Genomic DNA, 23,851 nt, shown 5'->3' with positions numbered 1-23,851 from the left:
CTCTTTCAAACCTCTTCTGGAGCACTTCCAGTTCCTTCACCAGTTCAGCGTTGCGAGCATTCAGGGCACCCACTTCGCTCCGGAACTTCTCAGAGGGCACGGTAGCGCTCTGTAGGCTGGTGACACTCTCACACAGGGTGACCCTCTCCGTTTGTAGCCTCTGGATCTGCACCTCGGCCTGGCCGTTCCTTTCTGCGGCCTCCACCAGCCTCTCCTCCAGCTTCTCCACAGCTCTCTCCAGGGCGCTCTTGGCCTCTTCATGGGCCTTGAGGGGGATGAAGTTGGCCTCCACCCTGCTGTTGAGCTCCTCCAGCTGCTCCTGGAGCATCTCCCGCTCCTCCTCGCTCTCCTCTACCTGGCGGATCAGTGCCTGGCTCTTGGCAGTTATGTCCGCCAGCCTCCTCTTCATGGAGGAACTCTGTTCCTCCAGGGTCGTCCTCATCCTCTCATGCTCCTGCAGGGGGACCGCCCCTGTCCCGGCCTGGGTTTGCTGGCTGTCCATTTCCCTGTGTAGCTCAGCCACCTCCTCCAGCACACGGTCATAGTCCTCCCGCAGCTCTGCCAGCTGACGCTCCTTCTCATCCACCGCATTGCTCAGCAGGTTCTTCATGTTGTCGAACTTCTCTGCCGGCACAACCTTCTCTCCCTGCCGTGCCCGGGACTCCTTAATGAGGGCCTCCATGTCCAGCACAGCCTCTGCCAGCTCATCCCGCTCCTCCCGCAAGGCGGTCAGCTCCAGGCCCAGCCGCTCTGCCTCCACCGCCAGTTGGCCCTCGCTGCTCTTGTACTCCTCCAGGGCCTTCTCACTCTGCTTCAGGTGGTTACGCACACGCCCCACCTCGGCCGAGGCGCCCTCGTACTTGGCCTTGACATCGTGGAGCTGGGCACGGAGCTCGTCGGCCGCCTGGCCTCCTAGGTGCTCCTTGACCGCCACCACGTGGGCCTGGAGCTGCTTGACCTTGGCTTCAGAGTCCAGCATCCTCATCTGGACGTCCCCCAGTGCCTCCTCCAGCTCCTGGACCTGCCGGTCTGCCTGCCGTTGGATGGTCTCCCGGCTCTGGACCAGCTCTTGGCACTCCTGGCTTTTGCGGGCCAGTGCCGCCTGCAGGCGAAGAGCCTCTTCCTCGGCAGTCTGCTGCCGCCTCCTCACCGTCTCCAGCTCGCACCGCAGGGCCTCCACCTCCTCGACTGGGTCCCAGCCCACACCAGGACGTCCCGCAAGCTCCAGGGGACGGGACAGTGAGTGTGAAAGACCGGTCGACTGCAGCACCTACAGCAGGAACAAAAGTTTCATGTGTGTGGAATGATTGTGCAATTTACATACACTTCGCACACCTATTTCTCACTCACAGCAGTGTCAGTCCAATATTGGTTTTGCAATGAGAGCTGACTTAGTCAGTTCCACTAAAGCGACACGAGAATACTGAGAAGATGTGAAGGCTACAATAGGATAAAAAAAATATCAATTTAAAAGTTGAGCCCAAAATCTAAAAAATACCTGCAGTGGTTTAAGAGAATAAATCTCTCATTTGCTGGGGGGCAAACAGCTGATAGGACGAAATGAGAATTCAGCCGTTTATTTGGCTGTCAGAGAGCTGATAAGCTCATGGTTGCTGACTGGACTAGAATACACAGCAGATATGGTCTGCGTGTTTCTCATACTCCATGACAGTTTCCTTGTCATTGCGGTCCATAATGCTCTAGAAAAACGAAGTCAGGTTTACCTGCGCTGAATCCAGGCTGTGAGATTGTTTGACGAGGACATTGTCTTTTCCTGCCAGAACAAATACAGAGATGATTCAGAAGAGGTCTTTTTTTCATTCAGATCCTCTGATTGGATCTCTTATTCTCTGATATCTCACATTAAAAAGAGAGCTCCCTCACCTTTGATAACAGACTGGCCAGAGTAGTCCCCCTGAAAACACATAGAACATACAGTATGTTCACATTCACGCATAACCGTAGACAACCTAAGCAAGAGCTCTTAGTGTTATTATGTAAAACCCCATGATGATTTCATATGCTGCAGCAGGGTTGGCATTTGGCTGTGGTCCCTCACCATGTGGCTCCTGAGCTGAACCTTGACAGTCTCTGGGGCCCGAGCCCCCTCCTCCCTGTCTTTGGCACTCAGTAGGAGCTTCAGCTGTTCCCTCTAATTCAGCACAAACACAACGTGGAGCTTTAGAGCAGATCAACAGCCTAGCAACTTTAGTTGCATTTGAGGACAGTAACTTTCAGATGAACACAGCTATGGCCTGGTATCCAATCAAATCTTTCCAAATTCTCACAAACAGCCACAAACAAACAGACATGCTAATTCAACGCTCTAATCTATCGGTAAAATGTTCAATTTTTTCTTCCCACCCCAAACAATTGAGTTATGTGGCTGTCCTTACCTCTTTATGGATGCATTCCACTGTATGTTTTTCCTGCACAGGATATAGAGGATTACAAGTTAAGTATCAGAGTGTTTGACAAACAACTCATTACCATATATAGTGCCTGTCACCGTCCAAGTTCTTATGTTTCTCTTGAAGCACAAACTGTGTTTGATTCCCCTCTCAGTGACTTTCCATGTGAGTCAAGAAGTTGTCGACACTTTCTGTCTGTGTGCTGTCTGTGTGCCTGTGTGCCTGTGTGTGTGTGTGTGTGTGTGTGTGTGTGTGTCTGGTGTGCTGTGTGTGTGTCTGTGTGTGTCTCCTGTGTGTGTGTCCTGTTAGAAGTGTGTGTGTGTTTCTGTGTGTGTGTGTGTGGCAGGATGTGTCTGTGTGTCATCTGTGTACCTGGCTGAGCTGCTGCTGCAGGAGTTTGACCTTGTCCATCAGAGTCCTCTGCTCCAGGTGAAACTTCCTCAGAGTCTCCTGCTGGCTCTCGTTCTGTCTCTCCAGGTCCTGACAAACATTAGAAGTCACAATCCATTTACAAGTCAAATCACCCAAATCTCTAAGTAACCCTTCTCCAAGCCAGACCAACCCATAGGGTAGGATCCTATCAAATGTTTCTGTAGCATGAGTCAGCTTGAAGTACATGTACATCCCCTGGGCAGGATGCTCGTCTGTCACAGGGCCTTAACGCGTCAGCATCCCTCTGTTCGGCTGGCTCCTAGCTGAACTCGGCAACCCGAACCGAACGAGAGTTGCTTGCATACTCCCTTAAAAGACATTCGCTTTAAAAAAATGAGAAAAACGCAGCAATAGTACTGTTTGTTCATTTTGAGATGCCGTAGCCAGTATACACTTACTGAAGATACCTGAAGATAATAAATAAAATCATTTACCTTTGAAGAGCTTCGGATGTTTTCAATGAGGAGACTCTCAGTTACATAGCAAATGTTTTTTTCCTGAAAGAATCTTTGTGTAAGATCATAGTTATGTAACATCTAACTAAGATGTTTGTAGTCTCTTATGTGCTGCAGACACCTTGGGGAAACTATTTCAAAAATCCTGCTGATTTCCTGGTTGCCGTTTCATCTTGGTTTTGCCTGTAGCTCCCGTCAATGAAATATTGGGCATGAAAATGAATCGTCTCTCATTGAAGTACCCCTACTGTTGACCAATCACCGACGAAGGGGCATAGACCTTGGCTTGCCTCTAGAAAACATTGTGTGCCTGAACAGCTGAAAAAACCCTCACCGAAGTCCAAAACTAACAAAAATGGCACAAAATATAACATATGCACAAACTCTTCCCAAATTGGTTCAGTTGGGAAGCATACAGTCGCCTTCACCCCCAATCCATCTTCTTAATGCTGAGTGCCAAGCACAGCGGCATCAGGTCCCTTTTTAGAGTCTTTGGTATGACTTGACCTGGGATCAAAGCCCCAACATTCCAATCTCAGGGCGGACAGTAACGGCTGAGTTGAAAACATCTGTAGATCTGTTTAATTAGATCCAACAGTAAATATAAATTCACTAGTACCTTCAATTATCCTGGACATTGTAGAATCATGTCACGCTGATGCTCAGGCCAGCCTATATATTCCCCTATATACCGCTGGGTACATCTTGCTTAATGTCCTCATACATTCAGACCGGGTAATTACATCCCTGTCCATCACAAAGGACTGAGATCAAACTCAATGTAGCTGGCCTATCAAATTCAATATTGAACGTATGCAGAAAAAACAATTGTACTCACCCTCACGTTGGCTTCGGCCTGTTCAGTCATCTCCACTGAGTGCTGTGGACACACAGGTTATCATTTAGCCATGACTGACCGCCGGGAGGGGGGGGGCTGATGGCTAGTGGTAGCAGGGTAAGAGATTTCCTTTATATACAGGTTCTCTGGTGGCAGTGACATTAGGGAATGAACTGCGATTATCCATCTCGTCACTAGGTGGCAGTAATGTCCAACTGAATGTCGGAGTGTGAGTCACTTGGCCTCCACAGGAATCAGTGTAAAACATGACAACTCACTGTTTACCGCATGGTAATACACCATTAAGCAAACCGCTTCAACACAACAGTGATTTTGTAAAAACACTTGTGACCGTCTCTATTCAAGATTAAATCAATGAGTGGTAAATGTGGTCAGATTCAATATTAAATCAATGAGTGGCGAATGTGGTCAGATTCAATATTAAATCAATGAGTGGCGAACGTGGTCAGATTCAATATTAAATCAATGAGTGGCGAATGTGGTCAGATTCAATATTAAATCAATGAGTGGCGAATGTGGTCAGATTCAATATTAAATCAATGAGTGGTGAATGTGGTCAGATTCAATATTAAATCAATGAGTGGCGAACGTGGTCAGATTCAATATTAAATCAATGAGTGGCGAATGTGGTCAGATTCAATGATTAAATTCAATATTAAATCAATGAGTGGCGAATGTGGTCAGATTCAATATTAAATCAATGAGTGGTGAATGTGGTCAGATTCAATATTAAACCAATGAGTGGTGAATGTGGTCAGATTCAATAGAGCAGAAACTGAACTTAAGTGGTATTGTTGGGATCGGCTTGTTCAGACCTCACAGATACCGTCTATTGCTCCATGTATACAGAACACATGACCCAGGAAGTGCCTTGACAAGGAAGCGGTAACAGAATCGATAATAAAAACCCATCCTATTGGCTTGATGGGGCTCACGTCAAACCTTTGGTAAGCCTATGAGCCAGCTCACCTTCTCAACAGTAGGAAATAACAGTAGACATGTCAGGTGATTACCATACAGCTCAACAATAACAACTACAGTCTAATCAACAGCTCAAAGGGCAACATAGCAGGAGAGGCATTGCCCTAGGATCTAGGAGATGTTGTCTGTGGGGATGTGTGTTGTTTTAAATATGATAGGGCATCTCCGTGCACAGAAATCAGTATGAAGGTTGGCAATTAAAGTGAGCGATGCGATGTTACCTGTCGCTTTTTCTGCTCCATCTTGGCAGCTTCTTTTGCTGTGGATACAATGAGAAACAATTAAAGGGTCCGTTTACACACGTCAGAGCAGCCCGTCACTCATGTCGTTGATGATTTAAATCTATACAATGTGTTTTCTCATCACCAAGTCTTCAGGAGACTGAAGAGAGAAGTTGAAATGAAGTGATACAAGGACAGTACTTTCACATGGGCACAAAGATTTTATGCAAAAAAAAAAAAAAAGCAATTATGCCACAGTAATGATGATTAAAGGCTTGATGAGAAACCAATCTCAAATGAGCACTGAGCGTGAAAAAACAAACAACAGGTGTGGGAGAAATCCGATGAAGCCATCTAAAGCCGCCTCCCACAAACCAAGGACATCAATTTGCCACAACAAGATAATTGTTAAGTAGGGTAAATGACTGATGGTGCACCAGATACTAGGAGAAAAGGCAATTCTACTTTCTGACAAATGTAGACTAAAGTGCTAAAGAGTGGAATTTGATGAGATGCAATTTACCTAGGGTTCTAGTGGAGTGGTGCCCCTTTACCTAGGGTTCTAGTGGAGTGGTGCCCCTTTACCTAGGGTTCTAGTGGAGTGGTGCCCCTTTACCTAGGGTTCTAGTGGAGTGGGCCCTTTACCTAGGGTTCTAGTGGAGTGGTGCCCCTTTACCTAGGGTTCTAGTGGAGTGGTGCCCCTTTACCTAGGGTTCTAGTGGAGTGGGCCCTTTACCTAGGGTTCTAGTGGAGTGGGCCCTTTACCTAGGGTTCTTGTGGAGTGGTGCCCCTTTACCTAGGGTTCTAGTGGAGTGGGCCCTTTACCTAGGGTTCTAGCGGAGTGGTGCCCCTTTACCTAGGGTTCTAGTGGAGTGGTGCCCCTTTACCTAGGGTTCTAGTGGAGTGGTGCCCCTTTACCTAGGGTTCTAGTGGAGTGGTGCCCCTTTACCTAGGGTTCTAGTTGAGTGGGCCCCTTTACCTAGGGTTCTAGTTGAGTGGGCCCCTTTACCTAGGGTTCTAGTTGAGTGGGGCCCCTTTACCTAGGGTTCTAGTAGAGTGAGGCCCCTTTACCTAGGGTTCTAGTGGAGTGAGGTCCCTTTACCTAGGGTTTTAGTGGAGTGGGCCCCTTTACCTAGGGTTCTAGTGGAGTGGGGCCCCTTTACCTAGGGTTTTAGTGGAGTGGGCCCCTTTACCTAGGGTTCTAGTGGAGTGGGCCCTTTACCTAGGGTTCTAGTGGAGTGGGCCCCTTTACCTAGGGTTCTAGTGGAGTGGGCCCCTTTACCTAGGGTTTTAGTGGAGTGGGCCCCTTTACCTAGGGTTCTAGTGGAGTGGGGCCCCTTTACCTAGGGTTCTAGTGGAGTGGGCTCTTTACCTAGGGTTCTAGTGGAGTGGGCCTTTGATAAATGCATGGCTCTATACACAAAGTTCTCATGACGGGGATATGTTAGGGACATTATATGTACTCTATTTCACATAGCCTTGAGAAAAACCCACATTAAAACACTCTGCAAAGCCACATGCCGCGCTGAATGAACAACCTTAAATTCCCTCTGAAAGAAGAAAGCTGACACACTTGAACTCCGGTTACCTTCCTTAAAAGCACAATCCTTTTTTTCACCTTTACTGCAAATTTCCCCCAGTCCATTTCATTCTGTTAATAACTTTACTTTCTCTGCAGCGTGACTTTTTAACCCAGTGTTTTCAATAGAAATGTTATTTTTACTTTTCCCTTGCTCTCATTTTGATCTTCTGGTTGAATGGGTGTTTTCAGCAGTCTCCTGTGGGTTCTGTATTTCTGAGGCACCGGGTGAGTTACAGCTTACACTGCAGATAGAAACATCTCAGAACCTCTTCATTCTGGGCTAGCTGCTCCTGCTGAGTTACAGCTTTACACTGCAGATAGAAACATCTCAGAACCTCTTCATTCTGGGCTAGCTGCTCCTGCTGAGTTACAGCTTAACACTGCAGATAGAAACATCTCAGAACCTCTTCATTCTGGGCTAGCTGCTCCGTGTTTTCTGAGTTACAGCTTACACTGCAGATAGAAACATCTCAGAACCTCTTCATTCTGGGCTAGCTGCTCCGGCTGAGTTACAGCTTAACACTGCAGATAGAAACATCTCAGAACCTCTTCATTCTGGGCTAGCTGCTCCTGCTGAGTTACAGCTTAACACTGCAGATAGAAACATCTCAGAACCTCTTCATTCTGGGCTAGCTGCTCCGGCTGAGTTACAGCTTACACTGCAGATAGAAACATCTCAGAACCTCTTCATTCTGGGCTAGCTGCTCCGGATGAGTTACAGCTTACACTGCAGATAGAAACATCTCAGAACCTCTTCATTCTGGGCTAGCTGCTCCGGCTGAGTTACAGCTTACACTGCAGATAGAAACATCTCAGAACCTCTTCATTCTGGGCTAGCTGCTCCGGCTGAGTTACAGCTTACACTGCAGATAGAAACATCTCAGAACCTCTTCATTCTGGGCTAGCTGCTCCGGCTGAGTTACAGCTTAACACTGCAGATAGAAACATCTCAGAACCTCTTCATTCTGGGCTAGCTGCTCCTGCTGAGTTACAGCTTTACACTGCAGATAGAAACATCTCAGAACCTCTTCATTCTGGGCTAGCTGCTCCTGCTGAGTTACAGCTTTACACTGCAGATAGAAACATCTCAGAACCTCTTCATTCTGGGCTAGCTGCTCCGGATGAGTTACAGCTTACACTGCAGATAGAAACATCTCAGAACCTCTTCATTCTGGGCTAGCTGCTCCGGCTGAGTTACAGCTTAACACTGCAGATAGAAACATCTCAGAACCTCTTCATTCTGGGCTAGCTGCTCCGGCTGAGTTACAGCTTAACACTGCAGATAGAAACATCTCAGAACCTCTTCATTCTGGGCTAGCTGCTCCGGCTGAGTTACAGCTTAACACTGCAGATAGAAACATCTCAGAACCTCTTCATTCTGGGCTAGCTGCTCCGGCTGAGTTACAGCTTACACTGCAGATAGAAACATCTCAGAACCTCTTCATTCTGGGCTAGCTGCTCCGGCTGAGTTACAGCTTACACTGCAGATAGAAACATCTCAGAACCTCTTCATTCTGGGCTAGCTGCTCCGGCTGAGTTACAGCTTACACTGCAGATAGAAACATCTCAGAACCTCTTCATTCTGTCAGAGCGGTGCTCCGGTTACAGCTTACACTGCAGATAGAAACATCTCAGAACCTCTTCATTCTGGGCTAGCTGCTCCTGCTGAGTTACAGCTTACACTGCAGATAGAAACATCTCAGAACCTCTTCATTCTGGGTTACAGCTTACACTGCAGATAGAAACATCTCAGAACCTCTTCATTCTGGGTTACAGCTTACACTGCAGATAGAAACATCTCAGAACCTCTTCATTCTGGGTTACAGCTTACACTGCAGATAGAAACATCTCAGAACCTCTTCATTCTGGGCTAGCTGCTCCTGCTGAGTTACAGCTTACACTGCAGATAGAAACATCTCAGAACCTCTTCATTCTGGGCTAGCTGCTCCTGCTGAGTTACAGCTTACACTGCAGATAGAAACATCTCAGAACCTCTTCATTCTGGGCTAGCTGCTCCTGCTGAGTTACAGCTTAACACTGCAGATAGAAACATCTCAGAACCTCTTCATTCTGGGTTACAGCTTACACTGCAGATAGAAACATCTCAGAACCTCTTCATTCTGGGTTACAGCTTACACTGCAGATAGAAACATCTCAGAACCTCTTCATTCTGGGCTAGCTGCTCCTGCTGAGTTACAGCTTACACTGCAGATAGAAACATCTCAGAACCTCTTCATTCTGGGCTAGCTGCTCCTGATGAGTTACAGCTTACACTGCAGATAGAAACATCTCAGAACCTCTTCATTCTGGGCTAGCTGCTCCGGCTGAGTTACAGCTTACACTGCAGATAGAAACATCTCAGAACCTCTTCATTCTGGGCTAGCTGCTCCTGTCTCCACCCGACTGAGGCTAAGAAAACATCAAGTTCTCATTTAAAAGATACAGAAAAACATCAAAACCTCCCTCTCCCTGCCAGGCATGGACGATGATTATAGTATTTGAAGTCGATGAAACACGTTTTGAACATCGCTGAAGGTTTAAACAGGAAAATGAAATGTGGCCTCTTGTCCACAGGGCAGCCCTCACACAGGGTGAAAAACACATCTTTTATTTATTTTATCTTTATTTAACCAGGCTAGTAAGTTTAGAACAAATTCTTATTTACAATGACGGCCTAGGAACAGTGGGTTAACTGACTGTTCAGGGGCAGAACGACAGATTTTGTACCTTGTCAGCTCGGGGATTTGAACTTGCAACCTTCCGGATACTAGTCCAACGCTCTAACCACTAGGCTACCCTACAGGAGTACCTAGGGCATGGGTCAAGCCGGGACACAGCCGTGCTCTGACCTTTGGTGACGTTGTCGAGGTAGGTCTTGAAAAGGCTGACCAGCTCCTGGTTCTTGCTGAGGCGGGCGTAGTGGAAACAGTCGTGGCCAAAGCTGTCCACGGCAGTCACATCGGCGCCGCTCTTCAGAAGGACCTCCACCGCGTCCTTACAGCCATACTCACAGCCCAGGGTCAGAGCGGTCCTGGACACACACACACAGAGATATGAATCATTTAATTGCCTCCATAATGAAATGTATTGAAGAGTAGGCTACAAAGCAAAGTCTATAGAGGCCAGACAGATGCATCACTGACACACTGATCAATACACACTGTAAGTGAACCCCATCAATACACACTAAGTGAACCCCATCAATACACACTAACTGAACCCCATCAATACACACTAACTGAACCCCATCAATACACACTAACTGAACCCCATCAATACACACTAACTGAACCCCATCAATACACACTAACTGAACCCCATCAATACACACCGTAACCGAACCCCATCAATACACACCGTAACCGAACCCCATCAATACACACTAACTGAACCCCATCAATACACACTAACTGAACCCCATCAATACACACTAACTGAACCCCATCAATACACACTAACTGAACCCCATCAATACACACTAACTGAACCCCATCAATACACACTAACTGAACCCCATCAATACACACCGTAACCGAACCCCATCAATACACACCGTAACCGAACCCCATCAATACACACCGTAACCGAACCCCATCAATACACACCGTAACCGAACCCCATCAATACACACCGTAACCGAACCCCATCAATACACACCGTAACCGAACCCCATCAATACACACTAACTGAACCCCATCAATACACACCGCTACTGAACCCCATCAATACACACCGCTACTGAACCCCATCAATACACACCGCTACTGAACCCCATCAATACACACCGCTACTGAACCCCATCAATACACACCGCTACTGAACCCCATCAATACACACCGTAAGTGAACCCCATCAATACACACCGTAACTGAACCCCATCAATACACACTAACTGAACCCCATCAATACACACTAATTGAACCCCATCAATACACACTAACTGAACCCCATCAATACACACCGTAACTGAACCCCATCAATACACACCGTAACTGAACCCCATCAATACACACCGTAAGTGGACCCCATCAATACACACCGTAAGTGAACCCCATCAATACACACCGTAACTGAACCCCATCAATACACACCGTAACTGAACCCCATCAATACACACCGTAACTGAACCCCATCAATACACACCGTAAGTGAACCCCATCAATACACACTAACTGAACCCCATCAATACACACTGCTACTGAACCCCATCAATACACACTGTACGTGAACCCCATCAATACACACCGTAAGTGAACCCCATCAATACACACCGTAAGTGAACCCCATCAATACACACCGTAACTGAACCCCATCAATACACACCGTAACTGAACCCCATCAATACACACCGTAAGTGAACCCCATCAATACACACCGTAAGTGAACCCCATCAATACACTGTAAGTGAACCCCATCAATACTCACTAACTGAACCCCATCAATACACACTAACTGAACCCCATCAATACACACTGTAAGTGAACCCCATCAATACACACCGTAAGTGAACCCCATCAATACACACCGTAAGTGAACCCCATCAATACACACCGTAAGTGAACCCCATCAATACACACCGTAAGTGAACCCCATCAATACACACACTAACTGAACCCCATCAATACACACTGTAAGTGAATAACATTTACATTACATTTACATTTACATTTAAGTCATTTAGCAGACGCTCTTATCCAGAGCGACTTACAAATTGGTGAATTCACCTTCTGACATCAGTGGAACAGCCACTTTACAATAGTGCATCTAAATAACAAGTGAAACGTTGAATACATTTCATTTAGTAGCTAGCTGTGATGCTTTGTGGACCCTGGGTGGACCAGCTTACTTGTTCTGTTTGTCACGGATGGCGATGTCGGCCCCTCGCTCCAACAGCAGCCGGCAGATGTGTGGATGGCACATCTGGGTAGCCAGCACCAGAGGAGTCCGCCCATCCTGCAGCACACACACACACACACACACACACACACACACACAGAACAGAGAACAGAGCTAGTGATTCACGGCTGTGATGATTCTCTCATTACTACAGTATTCCATTAAGGATAAATGTAGAGCAGCATAGGTGTGAATGAATTGGACAACAATACTCACAAAATCACTTGCGTTTACAGAGGCCCCGCTGTCACACAGTAGTTTGACGCTAGAGGAGCAGCCTGCCATCACTTGGACACACGAAAATAAACCATTATTTCACGTCATCAAGCAAACGGACAGCAGTGCCTTAATCATTCCAGGTTCTTGCCATCAAAATGATGAACACAGAGCTCAGTACGGGACTGGTATAGTAATGAACACAGAGCTCAGTACGGGACTGGTATAGTAATGAACACAGAGCTCAGTACGGGACTGGCATAGTAATGAACACAGAGCTCAGTACGGGACTGGTATAGTAATGAACACAGAGCTCAGTAAGGGACTGGTATAGTAATGAACACAGAGCTCAGTACGGGACTGGCATAGTAATGAACACAGAGCTCAGTACGGGACTGGTATAGTAATGAACACAGAGCTCAGTACGGGACTGGCATAGTAATGAACACAGAGCTCAGTACGGGACTGGTATAGTAATGAACCGAGAGCTCAGTACGGGACTGGTATAGTAATGAACCGAGAGCTCAGTACGGGACTGGCATAGTAATGAACACAGAGCTCAGTACGGGACTGGCATAGTAATGAACACAGAGCTCAGTACGGGACTGGCATAGTAATGAACACAGAGCTCAGTACGGGACTGGTATAGTAATGAACACAGAGCTCAGTACGGGACTGGCATAGTAATGAACACAGAGCTCAGTACGGGACTGGCATAGTAATGAACACAGAGCTCAGTACGGGACTGGTATAGTAATGAACACAGAGCTCAGTACGGGACTGGCATAGTAATGAACACAGAGCTCAGTACGGGACTGGCATAGTAATGAACACAGAGCTCAGTACGGGACTGGCATAGTAATGAACACAGAGCTCAGTACGGGACTGGCATAGTAATGAACACAGAGCTCAGTACGGGACTGGCATAGTAATGAACACAGAGCTCAGTACGGGACTGGCATAGTAATGAACACAGAGCTCAGTACGGGACTGGCATAGTAATGAGCACAGAGCTCAGTACGGGACTGGTATAGTAATGAACACAGAGCTCAGTACGGGACTGGCATAGTAATGAACACAGAGCTCAGTACGGGACTGGCATAGTAATGAACACAGAGCTCAGTACGGGACTGGTAGTGTAATGAACACAGAGCTCAGTACGGGACTGGCATAGTAATGAACACAGAGCTCAGTACGGGACTGGTATAGTAATGAACACAGAGCTCAGTACGGGACTGGCATAGTAATGAACACAGAGCTCAGTACGGGACTGGCATAGTAATGAGCACAGAGCTCAGTATGGGACTGGTATAGTAAAATAGCACAGAGCTCAGTAATGGACTGGTATAGTAATGAGCACAGAGGTCAGTACGGGACTGGTATAGTAATGAGCACAGAGCTCAGTACGGGACTGGTATAGTAATGAACACAGAGCTCAGTACGGGACTGGTATAGTAAAATAGCACAGAGCTCAGTACGGGACTGGTATAGTAATGAGCACAGAGCTCAGTACGGGACTGGTATAGTAATGAACACAGAGCTCAGTACGGGACTGGTATAGTAATGAGCACAGAGCTCATTATGGGACTGGTATAGTAATGAACCGAGAGCTCAGTACGGGACTGGTATAGTAATGAGCACAGAGCTCATTACGGGACTGGTATAGTAATGAGCACAGAGCTCAGTACGGGACTGGTATAGTAAAATAGCACAGAGCTCAGTACGGGACTGGCATAGTAATGAGCACAGAGCTCAGTACGGGACTGGTATAGTAATGAGCACAGAGCTCAGTACGGGACTGGTATAGTAATGAGCACAGAGCTCAGTACGGGACTGGTATAGTAAAATAGCACAGAGCTCAGTGTGGGACTGGTATAGTAAAATAGCACAGAGCTCATTACGGGACTGGTATAGTAAAATAGCACAGAGCTCATTACGGGACTGGTATAGTAATGAGCACAGAGCTCAGTATGGGACTGGTATAGTAAAATAGCACAGAGCTCAGTACGGGACTGGTATAGTAATGAGCACAGAGCTCAGTACGGGACTGGTATAGTAAAATAGCACAGAGCTCAGTACGGGACTGGTATAGTAATGAACACAGAGCTCAGTACGGGACTGGTATAGTAATGAACACAGAGCTCAGTACGGGACTGGTATAGTAAAATAGCACAGAGCTCAGTACGGGACTGGTATAGTAATGAGCACAGAGCTCAGTACGGGACTGGTATAGTAATGAGCACAGAGCTCAGTACGGGACTGGTATAGTAATGAGCACAGAGCTCAGTACGGGACTGGTATAGTAATGAGCACAGAGCTCAGTACGGGACTGGTATAGTAATGAGCACAGAGCTCATTACGGGACTGGTATAGTAATGAGCACAGAACTCATACGTGGTATAGTAATGAGCACAGAGCTCAGTACGGGACTGGTATAGTAATGAACACAGAGCTCAGTACGGGACTGGTATAGTAAAATAGCACAGAGCTCAGTACGGGACTGGTATAGTAAAATAGCACAGAGCTCAGTACGGGACTGGTATAGTAAAATAGCACAGAGCTCAGTACGGGACTGGTATAGTAATGAGCACAGAGCTCAGTACGGGACTGGTATAGTAAAATAGCACAGAGCTCAGTACGGGACTGGTATAGTAATGAGCACAGAGCTCAGTACGGGACTGGTATAGTAATGAACACAGAGCTCAGTACGGGACTGGTATAGTAATGAACACAGAGCTCAGTACGGGACTGGTATAGTAATGAGCACAGAGCTCAGTACGGGACTGGTATAGTAATGAGCACAGAGCTCAGTACGGGACTGGTATAGTAATGAGCACAGAGCTCAGTACGGGACTGGTATAGTAATGAGCACAGAGCTCAGTACGGGACTGGTATAGTAATGAGCACAGAGCTCAGTACGGGACTGGTATAGTAATGAACACAGAGCTCATTACGGGACTGGTATAGTAATGAGCACAGAGCTCATTACGGGACTGGTATAGTAATGAGCACAGAGCTCAGTACGGGACTGGTATAGTAATGAGCACAGAGCTCAGTACGGGACTGGTATAGTAATGAGCACAGAGCTCAGTACGGGACTGGTATAGTAATGAACACAGAGCTCAGTACGGGACTGGTATAGTAATGAGCACAGAGCTCAGTACGGGACTGGTATAGTAATGAACACAGAGCTCAGTACGGGACTGGTATAGTAATGAGCACAGAGCTCATTACGGGACTGGTATAGTAAAATAGCACAGAGCTCAGTACGGGACTGGTATAGTAATGAGCACAGAGCTCAGTACGGGACTGGTATAGTAATGAACACAGAGCTCAGTACGGGACTGGTATAGTAATGAACACAGAGCTCAGTACGGGACTGGTATAGTAATGAACACAGAGCTCAGTACGGGACTGGTATAGTAATGAACACAGAGCTCAGTACGGACTGGTATAGTAATGAGCACAGAGCTCAGTACGGGACTGGTATAGTAATGAGCACAGAGCTCAGTACGGGACTGGTATAGTAATGAACACAGAGCTCAGTACGGGACTGGTATAGTAATGAGCACAGAGCTCAGTACGGGACTGGTATAGTAATGAGCACAGAGCTCAGTACGGGACTGGTATAGTAATGAGCACAGAGCTCAGTACGGGACTGGTATAGTAATGAGCACAGAGCTCAGTACGGGACTGGTATAGTAATGAGCACAGAGCTCAGTACGGGACTGGTATAGTAATGAGCACAGAGCTCAGTACGGGACTGGTATAGTAATGAGCACAGAGCTCAGTACGGGACTGGTATAGTAATGAGCACAGAGCTCAGTACGGGACTTTTATAGTAATGAGCACAGAGCTCAGTACGGGACTTTTATAGTAATGAGCACAGAGCTCATTACGGGACTGGTATAGTAATGAGCACAGAGCTCAGTACGGGACTGGTATAGTAATGAGCACAGAGCTCAGTATGGGACTGGTATAGTAATGAGCACAGAGCTCAGTACGGGACTGGTATAGTAATGAGCACAGAGCTCAGTATGGGACTGGTATAGTAATGAGCACAGAGCTCAGTACGGGACTGGTATAGTAATGAGCACAGAGCTCATTATGGGACTGGTATAGTAATGAGCACAGAGCTCATTACGGGACTGGTATAGTAATGAGAAATGAATCCTGTGCAGCAGGCATTCACCCTGGCACGTTTACATCTCACATGCAGAGGTACGGTAAGGATAAATGTGTGCAACAGGTGAATCTATATGTGATTCCAATGTACTGGAGGTTGTTGTTGTACAGCACTACAAAGAGACAGAATGGGGTGTTGGTGTTCATATTTGCCTTAAAGGACTTTGTCCAGCTCATATTAAGCTCCTGTAGTATTGAGGCTTAATCTCTTCAAGCATCGGAAGTGGAGAACATTCAAGAAAATCTGATCATATTACTGTAATGAGCAAGAGCAGACGTGTCAATCCACCAGGAACCTGTCAATCCATCAGAAACCTGTCAATCTACCAGGAACCTGTCAATCCACCAGGAACCTTCAATCTACCAGGAACCTGTCAATCCACCAGGAACCTGTCAATCTACCAGGAACCTGTCAATCCACCAGGAACCTACCAGGAACCTGTCAATCCACCAGGAACCTACCAGGAACCTGTCAATCCACCAGGAACCTACCAGGAACCTGTCAATCTACCAGGAACCTGTCAATCCACCAGGAACCTGTCAATCCATCAGGAACCAATCCATCAGGAACCTGTCAATCTACCAGGAACCTGTCAATCTACCAGGAACCTGTCAATCTACCAGTGTCAATCTACCAGGAACCTGTCAATCTACCAGGAACCTGTCAATCCATCAGGAACCTGTCAATCTACCAGGAACCTGTCAATCTACCAGGAACCTGTCAATCTACCAGGAACCTGTCAATCCATCAGGAACCTGTCAATCTACCAGGAACCTGTCAATCCACCAGGAACCTGTCAATCTACCAGGAACCTGTCAATCTACCAGGAACCTGTCAATCTACCAGGAACCTGTCAATCTACCAGGAACCTGTCAATCTACCAGGAACCTGTCAATCTACCAGGAACCTGTCAATCTACCAGGAACCTGTCAATCTACCAGGAACCTGTCAATCTACCAGGAACCTGTCAATCCACCAGGAACCTGTCAATCTACCAGGAACCTGTCAATCTACCAGGAACCTGTCAATCTACCAGGAACCTGTCAATCCAATCCAGGAACCTACCAGGAACCTGTCAATCCACCAGGAACCTACCAGGAACCTGTCAATCCACCAGGAACCTACCAGGAACCTGTCAATCTACCAGGAACCTGTCAATCCACCAGGAACCTGTCAATCCATCAGGAACCTGTCAATCCATCAGGAACCTGTCAATCTACCAGGAACCTGTCAATCTACCAGGAACCTGTCAATCCATCAGGAACCTGTCAATCTACCAGGAACCTGTCAATCCACCAGGAACCTGTCAATCTACCAGGAACCTGTCAATCTACCAGGAACCTGTCAATCTACCAGGAACCTGTCAATCCATCAGGAACCTGTCAATCTACCAGGAACCTGTCAATCTACCAGGAACCTGTCAATCTACCAGGAACCTGTCAATCTACCAGGAACCTGTCAATCTACCAGGAACCTGTCAATCTACCAGGAACCTGTCAATCTACCAGGAACCTGTCAATCTACCAGGAACCTGTCAATCTACCAGGAACCTGTCAATCCACCAGGAACCTGTCAATCCAGGAACCTGTCAATCTACCAGGAACCTGTCAATCTACCAGGAACCTGTCAATCTACCAGGAACCTGTCAATCCATCAGGAACCTGTCAATCTACCAGGAACCTGTCAATCTACCAGGAACCTGTCAATCCACCAGGAACCTGTCAATCTACCAGGAACCTGTCAATCTACCAGGAACCTGTCAATCTACCAGGAACCTGTCAATCTACCAGGAACCTGTCAATCTACCAGGAACCTGTCAATCTACCAGGAACCTGTCAATCTACCAGGAACCTGTCAATCTACCAGGAACCTGTCAATCTACCAGGAACCTGTCAATCTACCAGGAATCTACCAGGAACCTGTCAATCTACCAGGAACCTGTCAATCTACCAGGAACCTGTCAATCCATCAGGAACCTGTCAATCTACCAGGAACCTGTCAATCTACCAGGAACCTGTCAATCTACCAGGAACCTGTCAATCTATCAGGAACCTGTCATGATAGTATGTGAAGTGAATGTCATGCAGTGTAATACTGCATTGGGTCATCAATCGTCAATTCAAAGCACATCTATGTACCGACTCTGGTGTGTACATCTGTCTGCCAGTGATCTCTTGGGCAGCTCATTCCACCAGATTAGAGAAAGTAGAGAAGTAAAAGGCATCTAGTGTAATGACAGAGGAGAGGAGGATCCAAAGTGTTTCTCACCAGCGTCGTGTAGAGCGGTCCTCCCCTGCAAGTCCACATTCCCCACAGGACAGTTGTGCTGCAAAGCCACACAAATAATCCTAAAATGTAATATGCCTCTTAAAAACCTGAGCCACTCACCCTGACAAAACTCTTCTTACATTTCTGCTATGCATCTCTCAAAAGAACACTCTGTGGGAGCAATCCATTAGGTCTATTAATATACAACAGGATGGCAACATTCAGGGGAGAAATGTTTTGGTATAGCTTTGCTATACAACGAGTCGTTTCAATCCCGTCCGAGTCGCGACTTTGAGGATGGCATCAAAGTGACAGAATCTTCCTGGCATCTGCATCTCCAATTGGATGAGTCTCTGCAGCAGGGTCACTCACGTAACGCTATCAACGTAGTGTTCACTGTGATATCATCTCACACAGACAGAGACAGTCAGTCAGACAGAGGCTGATAATAATGCTGTAGCATTGACAGCCAAGAGAGCTGTTTAAGGCTCAATGCCAACAGCAGGCCTTTAAGGTCTCCTAGCTCGGGCCTTCGCAGGGCCCACTAGAAAAACCCTGCTCTCTCTAGCAACAAGGTCCCAAAAGGAGTAGCCAGGTCAGATAACAGCTACGGGAGGGGTTGGGGGGCATGGAATTCTACACCTCTAGTGGGGGTCGGGGGGCAAGTAGGATTTTCCCCTCGGATCGGGAGTTGGGTTGCTATGTCAAGCGCGATGACGGCATGGTTTGCGAGAGGGCAGCCTTGTCAACACGACCAACACCCCCGCTGGTAAGCTGCCATTCCTTTCAGGGGGGGCGGCAGTTAATGTGGCCGGTGGCTGGCTTGAACACGGGGCCTTATTGTAAACACATAAATTAATAGCAACTCAACAGACTGCTACTGTTGCCCTATCAGGGGCTACTGTTGCCCTATCAGGGGCTACTGTTGCCCTATCAGGGGCTACTGTTGCCCTATCAGGGGCTACTGTTGCCCTATCAGGGGCTACTGTTGCCCTATCAGGGGCTATGCCAAACAAAAACAACGTTCTTCAACAACCATTCAGCCTACAATTGCACAATTGTCATTGTAAACATATCAAATATATTTCAAACATGTTTCAATATCACTGCAGCTGGTTGAGTAAAACCAACAAAATGTTATTCCTCAAAGAACTGAGAGAGAAGTATTGGTAATGCACCTTGAACATTATGGACCTGTTTCCAAGACATGTACAGTACACATAGCCAAAAGTATGTGGACACCTGCTCATCAAACATCTCATTCCAAATCATGGGCATTAATATGGTGTCCACTCTTAGCCTCCACTCTTCTGGGAAGGCTTTCCACTAGATGTTGGAACATTGCTGTGGGCATTGGTTCCATTCAGCCACAAGAGCATTAGTGAGGTCGAGCACAGATTTTGGGCGACAAGGCCTGGCTCGCAGTCAGCATTCCAATTCATCCCAAAGGTGTTTGATGGGGTTGAGGTCAGGGCTCTGTGCAGGCCAGTAAAGTTATTCCACACCGATCGACTAAACATTTCTGTATGGACCTTACTTGTACACAGGGTCATTATCATGCTGAAACTTCCCAAAATGTTGCCACAAAGTTGGAAGCACAGAATTATCGAGAATGTCATTGTATGCTGTAGCGTTAAGATTTCCCTTCACTGGAACTAAGGGGACAAGCCCAAACCATGAATAACAGTCCCAGACCATTATTTCTCATCCACCAAACTTTACAGTTGTCACTATGCATTCGGGCAGGTAGCGTTCTCTCTTGGCATTCACCAAACCTAGATTTGTCCGCCGGACTGGCAGATGGTGAAGCGTGATTCATCACTCCAGAGAACGTGTTTCCACTCCTCCAGAGTCCAATGGAGGCGAGCTTTACACCACTCCAGCTGACGCCTGGCATTGCGCACGGTGATCTTAGGCTTGTGTGTGTGCGGCTCCTCGGCCATGGAAACCCATTTCATGAAGTTCCCGAAAAACAGTTATTGTGCTGACATTGCTTCCAGAGACAGCTTGGAACTTGGTAGGGAGTGTTGCAATCCGAGGACAGGTGATTTTTAGGCGATGTGTGCTTCAGCACTCGACAGTCCTTCTGTGAGCTTGTGTTGCCTACCACTTCGTAGCTGAGCCGTTGTTGATCTTAGATTTTTCCACTTCACAATGACAGCACTTACAGTTGACCAAGGCAGCTCTAGCAGAGCAGAAATGATAAACTTGTGGAAAGGTGGCATCCTATGACGATACCACGATGAAATTCAAAGAGCTCAAAGAGCTCTTCAAATACGGGAAACTCTATTGCCAATGTTTGTCTATGGTGATTGCATGACTACGCACTCTATTTTATACACCTGTCAGCAATGGTGTGGCCGAAATAGCTGAATCCACTCATTTGAAAGGGTGTCCACATACTTTTGGTAATGTTGGTGTTTTTGGTAATTTTGGTATTTTAGTCCCGGACTAGATTTAATCTGAAACCACCTTGACACCTGGCAACTAAGCCCCAAAAGTACATGTTGCGGCACATTTCGGGTCAGATATCCGTTTGACGATGCACAGATAACACAGGCAAGTTAATGTGAATGGAGGCCGTTGTTTTAAGTGACTGTACCTGCAATAGCTTCTGCACACAAAGCGACTGGCCATTTCTGGAAGCTAGATGAAGGGCGTTTTTACCTGCAAGAAAACAACTCAGGAGATCAGCGATACACAAAATCAATATCTTCCATAATCTACACTGAACAAAAATATAAACGCAACATGTCATGTGTTGGTCCCATGTTTCATGAGCTGAAATAAAACATCCCAGAAATGTTCCATACGCACAAAAATCTTATTTCTCTCAAATGATTTGTACAAATTTGGTTACATCCCTCTTAGTGAGCATTTCTCCTTTGCCAAGATAATCCATCCACCTGGCAGATGTGGCATATCAAGAAGCTGATTAAACAGCATTATCATTACACAGGTGTACCTTGTGCTGGGGGCAATAAAGGGCCACTAACATGTGCAGTTTTGTCACACAATGCCACAGATATCTCATGTTTTGAGGGAGTGTACAATTAGCATGCTGACTGCAGGAATGTCCACCAGAACGGTTGCCAGATAATTGACATTGTTTTAGAGGATTATGCAGTATGTCCAACCGGCCTCACAACCGCAGACCACGTGTATGGCATTGTGCGGGCCAGCGACTTGCTGATATCAACATTGTGAACAGAGTGCCCCATGGGGGCAGTGGGGTTATGGTATGGACAGGCATAAACTACAGACAACGAACATAATTGCATTTTATCAATGGCAATTTGAAAGGACAAAAATACCATGATGAGATCCTGAGGCCCATTCTATTGTCAGATATCTGTCACTAACAGATGCATATCTGTATTCCCAGTCAAGTGAAATCCATAGATTAGGGCCTAATTTATTTATTGAAATTGACCGATTTCCTCATATGAGCTGTAACTCAGTAAAATCAATGAAATTGTTGCATGTTGCCTTTATATTTTTGTTCAATATATCTGTGTTCTGGAAGAGGCTGCCTTAAATCGACATCCGCGTCCCTTAGAAAGATTTCACCAACGATGGGCTTGGTGGAAACGCTCTCCTATGGACTGTTCTGTAGAGCACCATGCATAGGTGCTTTCAATGCCAGGGTTATGGGTGACCAGTACAAAAATGTATTCACTCACTACTGTAAGTCTCTCTGGATAAGAGTCTGCTAAATGACTAACATGTAAGTCTTTCTGGATAAGAGCATCTGTTAAATGACTAACATGCAAGTCTCTCTGGATAAGAGTGTCTGCTAAATGACTAACATGTAAGTCTCTCTGGATAAGAGCATCTGCTAAATGACTAACATGTAAGTCTCTGGATAAGAGCTCTGGATAACATGTAAGTGTCTCTGGATAAATGACTAACATGTAAGTCTCTCTGGATAAGAGTGTCTGCTAAATGACTAACATGTAAGTCTCTCTGGATAAGAGCATCTGCTAAATGACTAACATGTAAATGTATAACCATAAACTTCATCTGTCTTTCTCTCACCGGTGGCATCGGTGGCTGTGAGGTCAACGCTGTGGCCCAGGATGAGATTGAGACAGTCCAGGTGGCCCCTGGTTGCAGAGAGGTGGAACCTGCGTTGAGAGATGGAGAGAGCGTGTAAAGGGAGGGAAAGCGCAGTAGGTCGAGGTACGAGCAGGTTTGGAGAGACCCGTTTAATCCCTGGCTATCTATTCTCCCGTTTAATCCCTGGCCCTCTATTCTTTCGTTTAATCCCTGGCCCTCTATTCTCCCGTTTAATCCCTGGCCCTCTATTCTCCCGTTTAATCCCTGGCCCTCTATTCTCCCGTTTAATCCCTGGCCCTCTATTCTCCCGTTTAATCCCTGGCCCTCTATTCTCCCGTTTAATCCCTGGCCCTCTATTCTCCCGTTTAATCCCTGGCCCTCTATTCTCCCGTTTAATCCCTGGGTTTGGCCCTCTATTCCCCCATTTAATCCCTGGCCCTCTATTCTCCCGTTTAATCCCTGGCCCTCTATTCTCCCGTTTAATCCCTGGCCCTCTATTCTCCCATTTAATCCCTGGCCCTCTATTCTCCCATTTAATCCCTGGCCCTCTATTCTCCCGTTTAATCCCTGGCCCTCTATTCTCCCGTTTAATCCCTGATCCTCTTTTCTCAAGTTTCCCCTCCCCTTTCTTTTACGGTCCTCCATCTTTGTCACTTAAATCTTCAACAAATATGCCCCTTAACATCCCTGGGTTTGTTTGAACAACCTAAACCCTGGATGAGTTGGTCACTTGTTAGCCACTCTTCACACATCGACCGTGTCCCTCTTCCTGACCCACATCCGTCAGTTTCCCCAGCCATGCCCCGGCCCCACACATACGGGAAAAAACATCTGTTTGTAAACCAACACGCCTCACAGCCCGCAACTTGTTTATGCATTAACCTTGATAGATCCTCCAAGGAGACAGGCGTCCTGACACCTCGTCTCAGGCGCCGTTATTAAAAGCTGCGTTGACGGTGCTTGAGAAACTCAGTCTGCAGCCGGAGACCTTGACCCTGGGGCCTGTAAGCCATATATATGCCTGCAGCGCTGTGGATAACCGTGACACGCCAACTAAGCACAACATTAGTCTTGTTGGACAAATGGATGCCATGTCACAACAATGCTATTGGGATCTAGAAGGGATGCTTTGGGAGGGCGGCGTTTTGGTCTTTGAGAATCAGAAGCTTCAGTATGTACTGCATGGCGAGGAGAGGTTTCAGTATGTACTGCATGGCAAGGAGAGGTTTCAGTATGTACTGCATGGCGAGAAGAGGTTTCAGTATGTACTGCATGGCGAGGAGAG

The 23,851-nt window shown here is 46.7% G+C and overlaps 1 protein-coding gene across 1 annotated transcript in view; it reads right to left on the bottom strand.

The window, feature by feature from the left end:
- The window catches only part of LOC135556048 (uveal autoantigen with coiled-coil domains and ankyrin repeats-like), a 76,286-nt gene that overhangs the window by 6,595 nt on the left and 45,840 nt on the right, over window positions 1-23,851 (bottom strand). The window contains 14 exon segments of the mRNA XM_064988929.1: window positions 1-1,270; window positions 1,725-1,774; window positions 1,885-1,915; window positions 2,060-2,152; window positions 2,397-2,429; window positions 2,784-2,891; window positions 4,137-4,178; window positions 5,360-5,397; window positions 9,791-9,972; window positions 11,788-11,894; window positions 12,054-12,124; window positions 18,508-18,565; window positions 21,110-21,174; window positions 22,546-22,634. Of these exon segments, the coding sequence (XP_064845001.1) occupies window positions 1-1,270; window positions 1,725-1,774; window positions 1,885-1,915; window positions 2,060-2,152; window positions 2,397-2,429; window positions 2,784-2,891; window positions 4,137-4,178; window positions 5,360-5,397; window positions 9,791-9,972; window positions 11,788-11,894; window positions 12,054-12,124; window positions 18,508-18,565; window positions 21,110-21,174; window positions 22,546-22,634 (2,237 nt within the window).

Source organism: Oncorhynchus masou, chromosome 2 (assembly GCF_036934945.1).
Source record: "Oncorhynchus masou masou isolate Uvic2021 chromosome 2, UVic_Omas_1.1, whole genome shotgun sequence".
Classification (NCBI taxonomy): Eukaryota; Metazoa; Chordata; class Actinopteri; order Salmoniformes; family Salmonidae; genus Oncorhynchus; species Oncorhynchus masou.
Note: the sequence above shows the minus strand (reverse complement) of the source record. Positions and strands in the feature narration are given on the sequence as shown.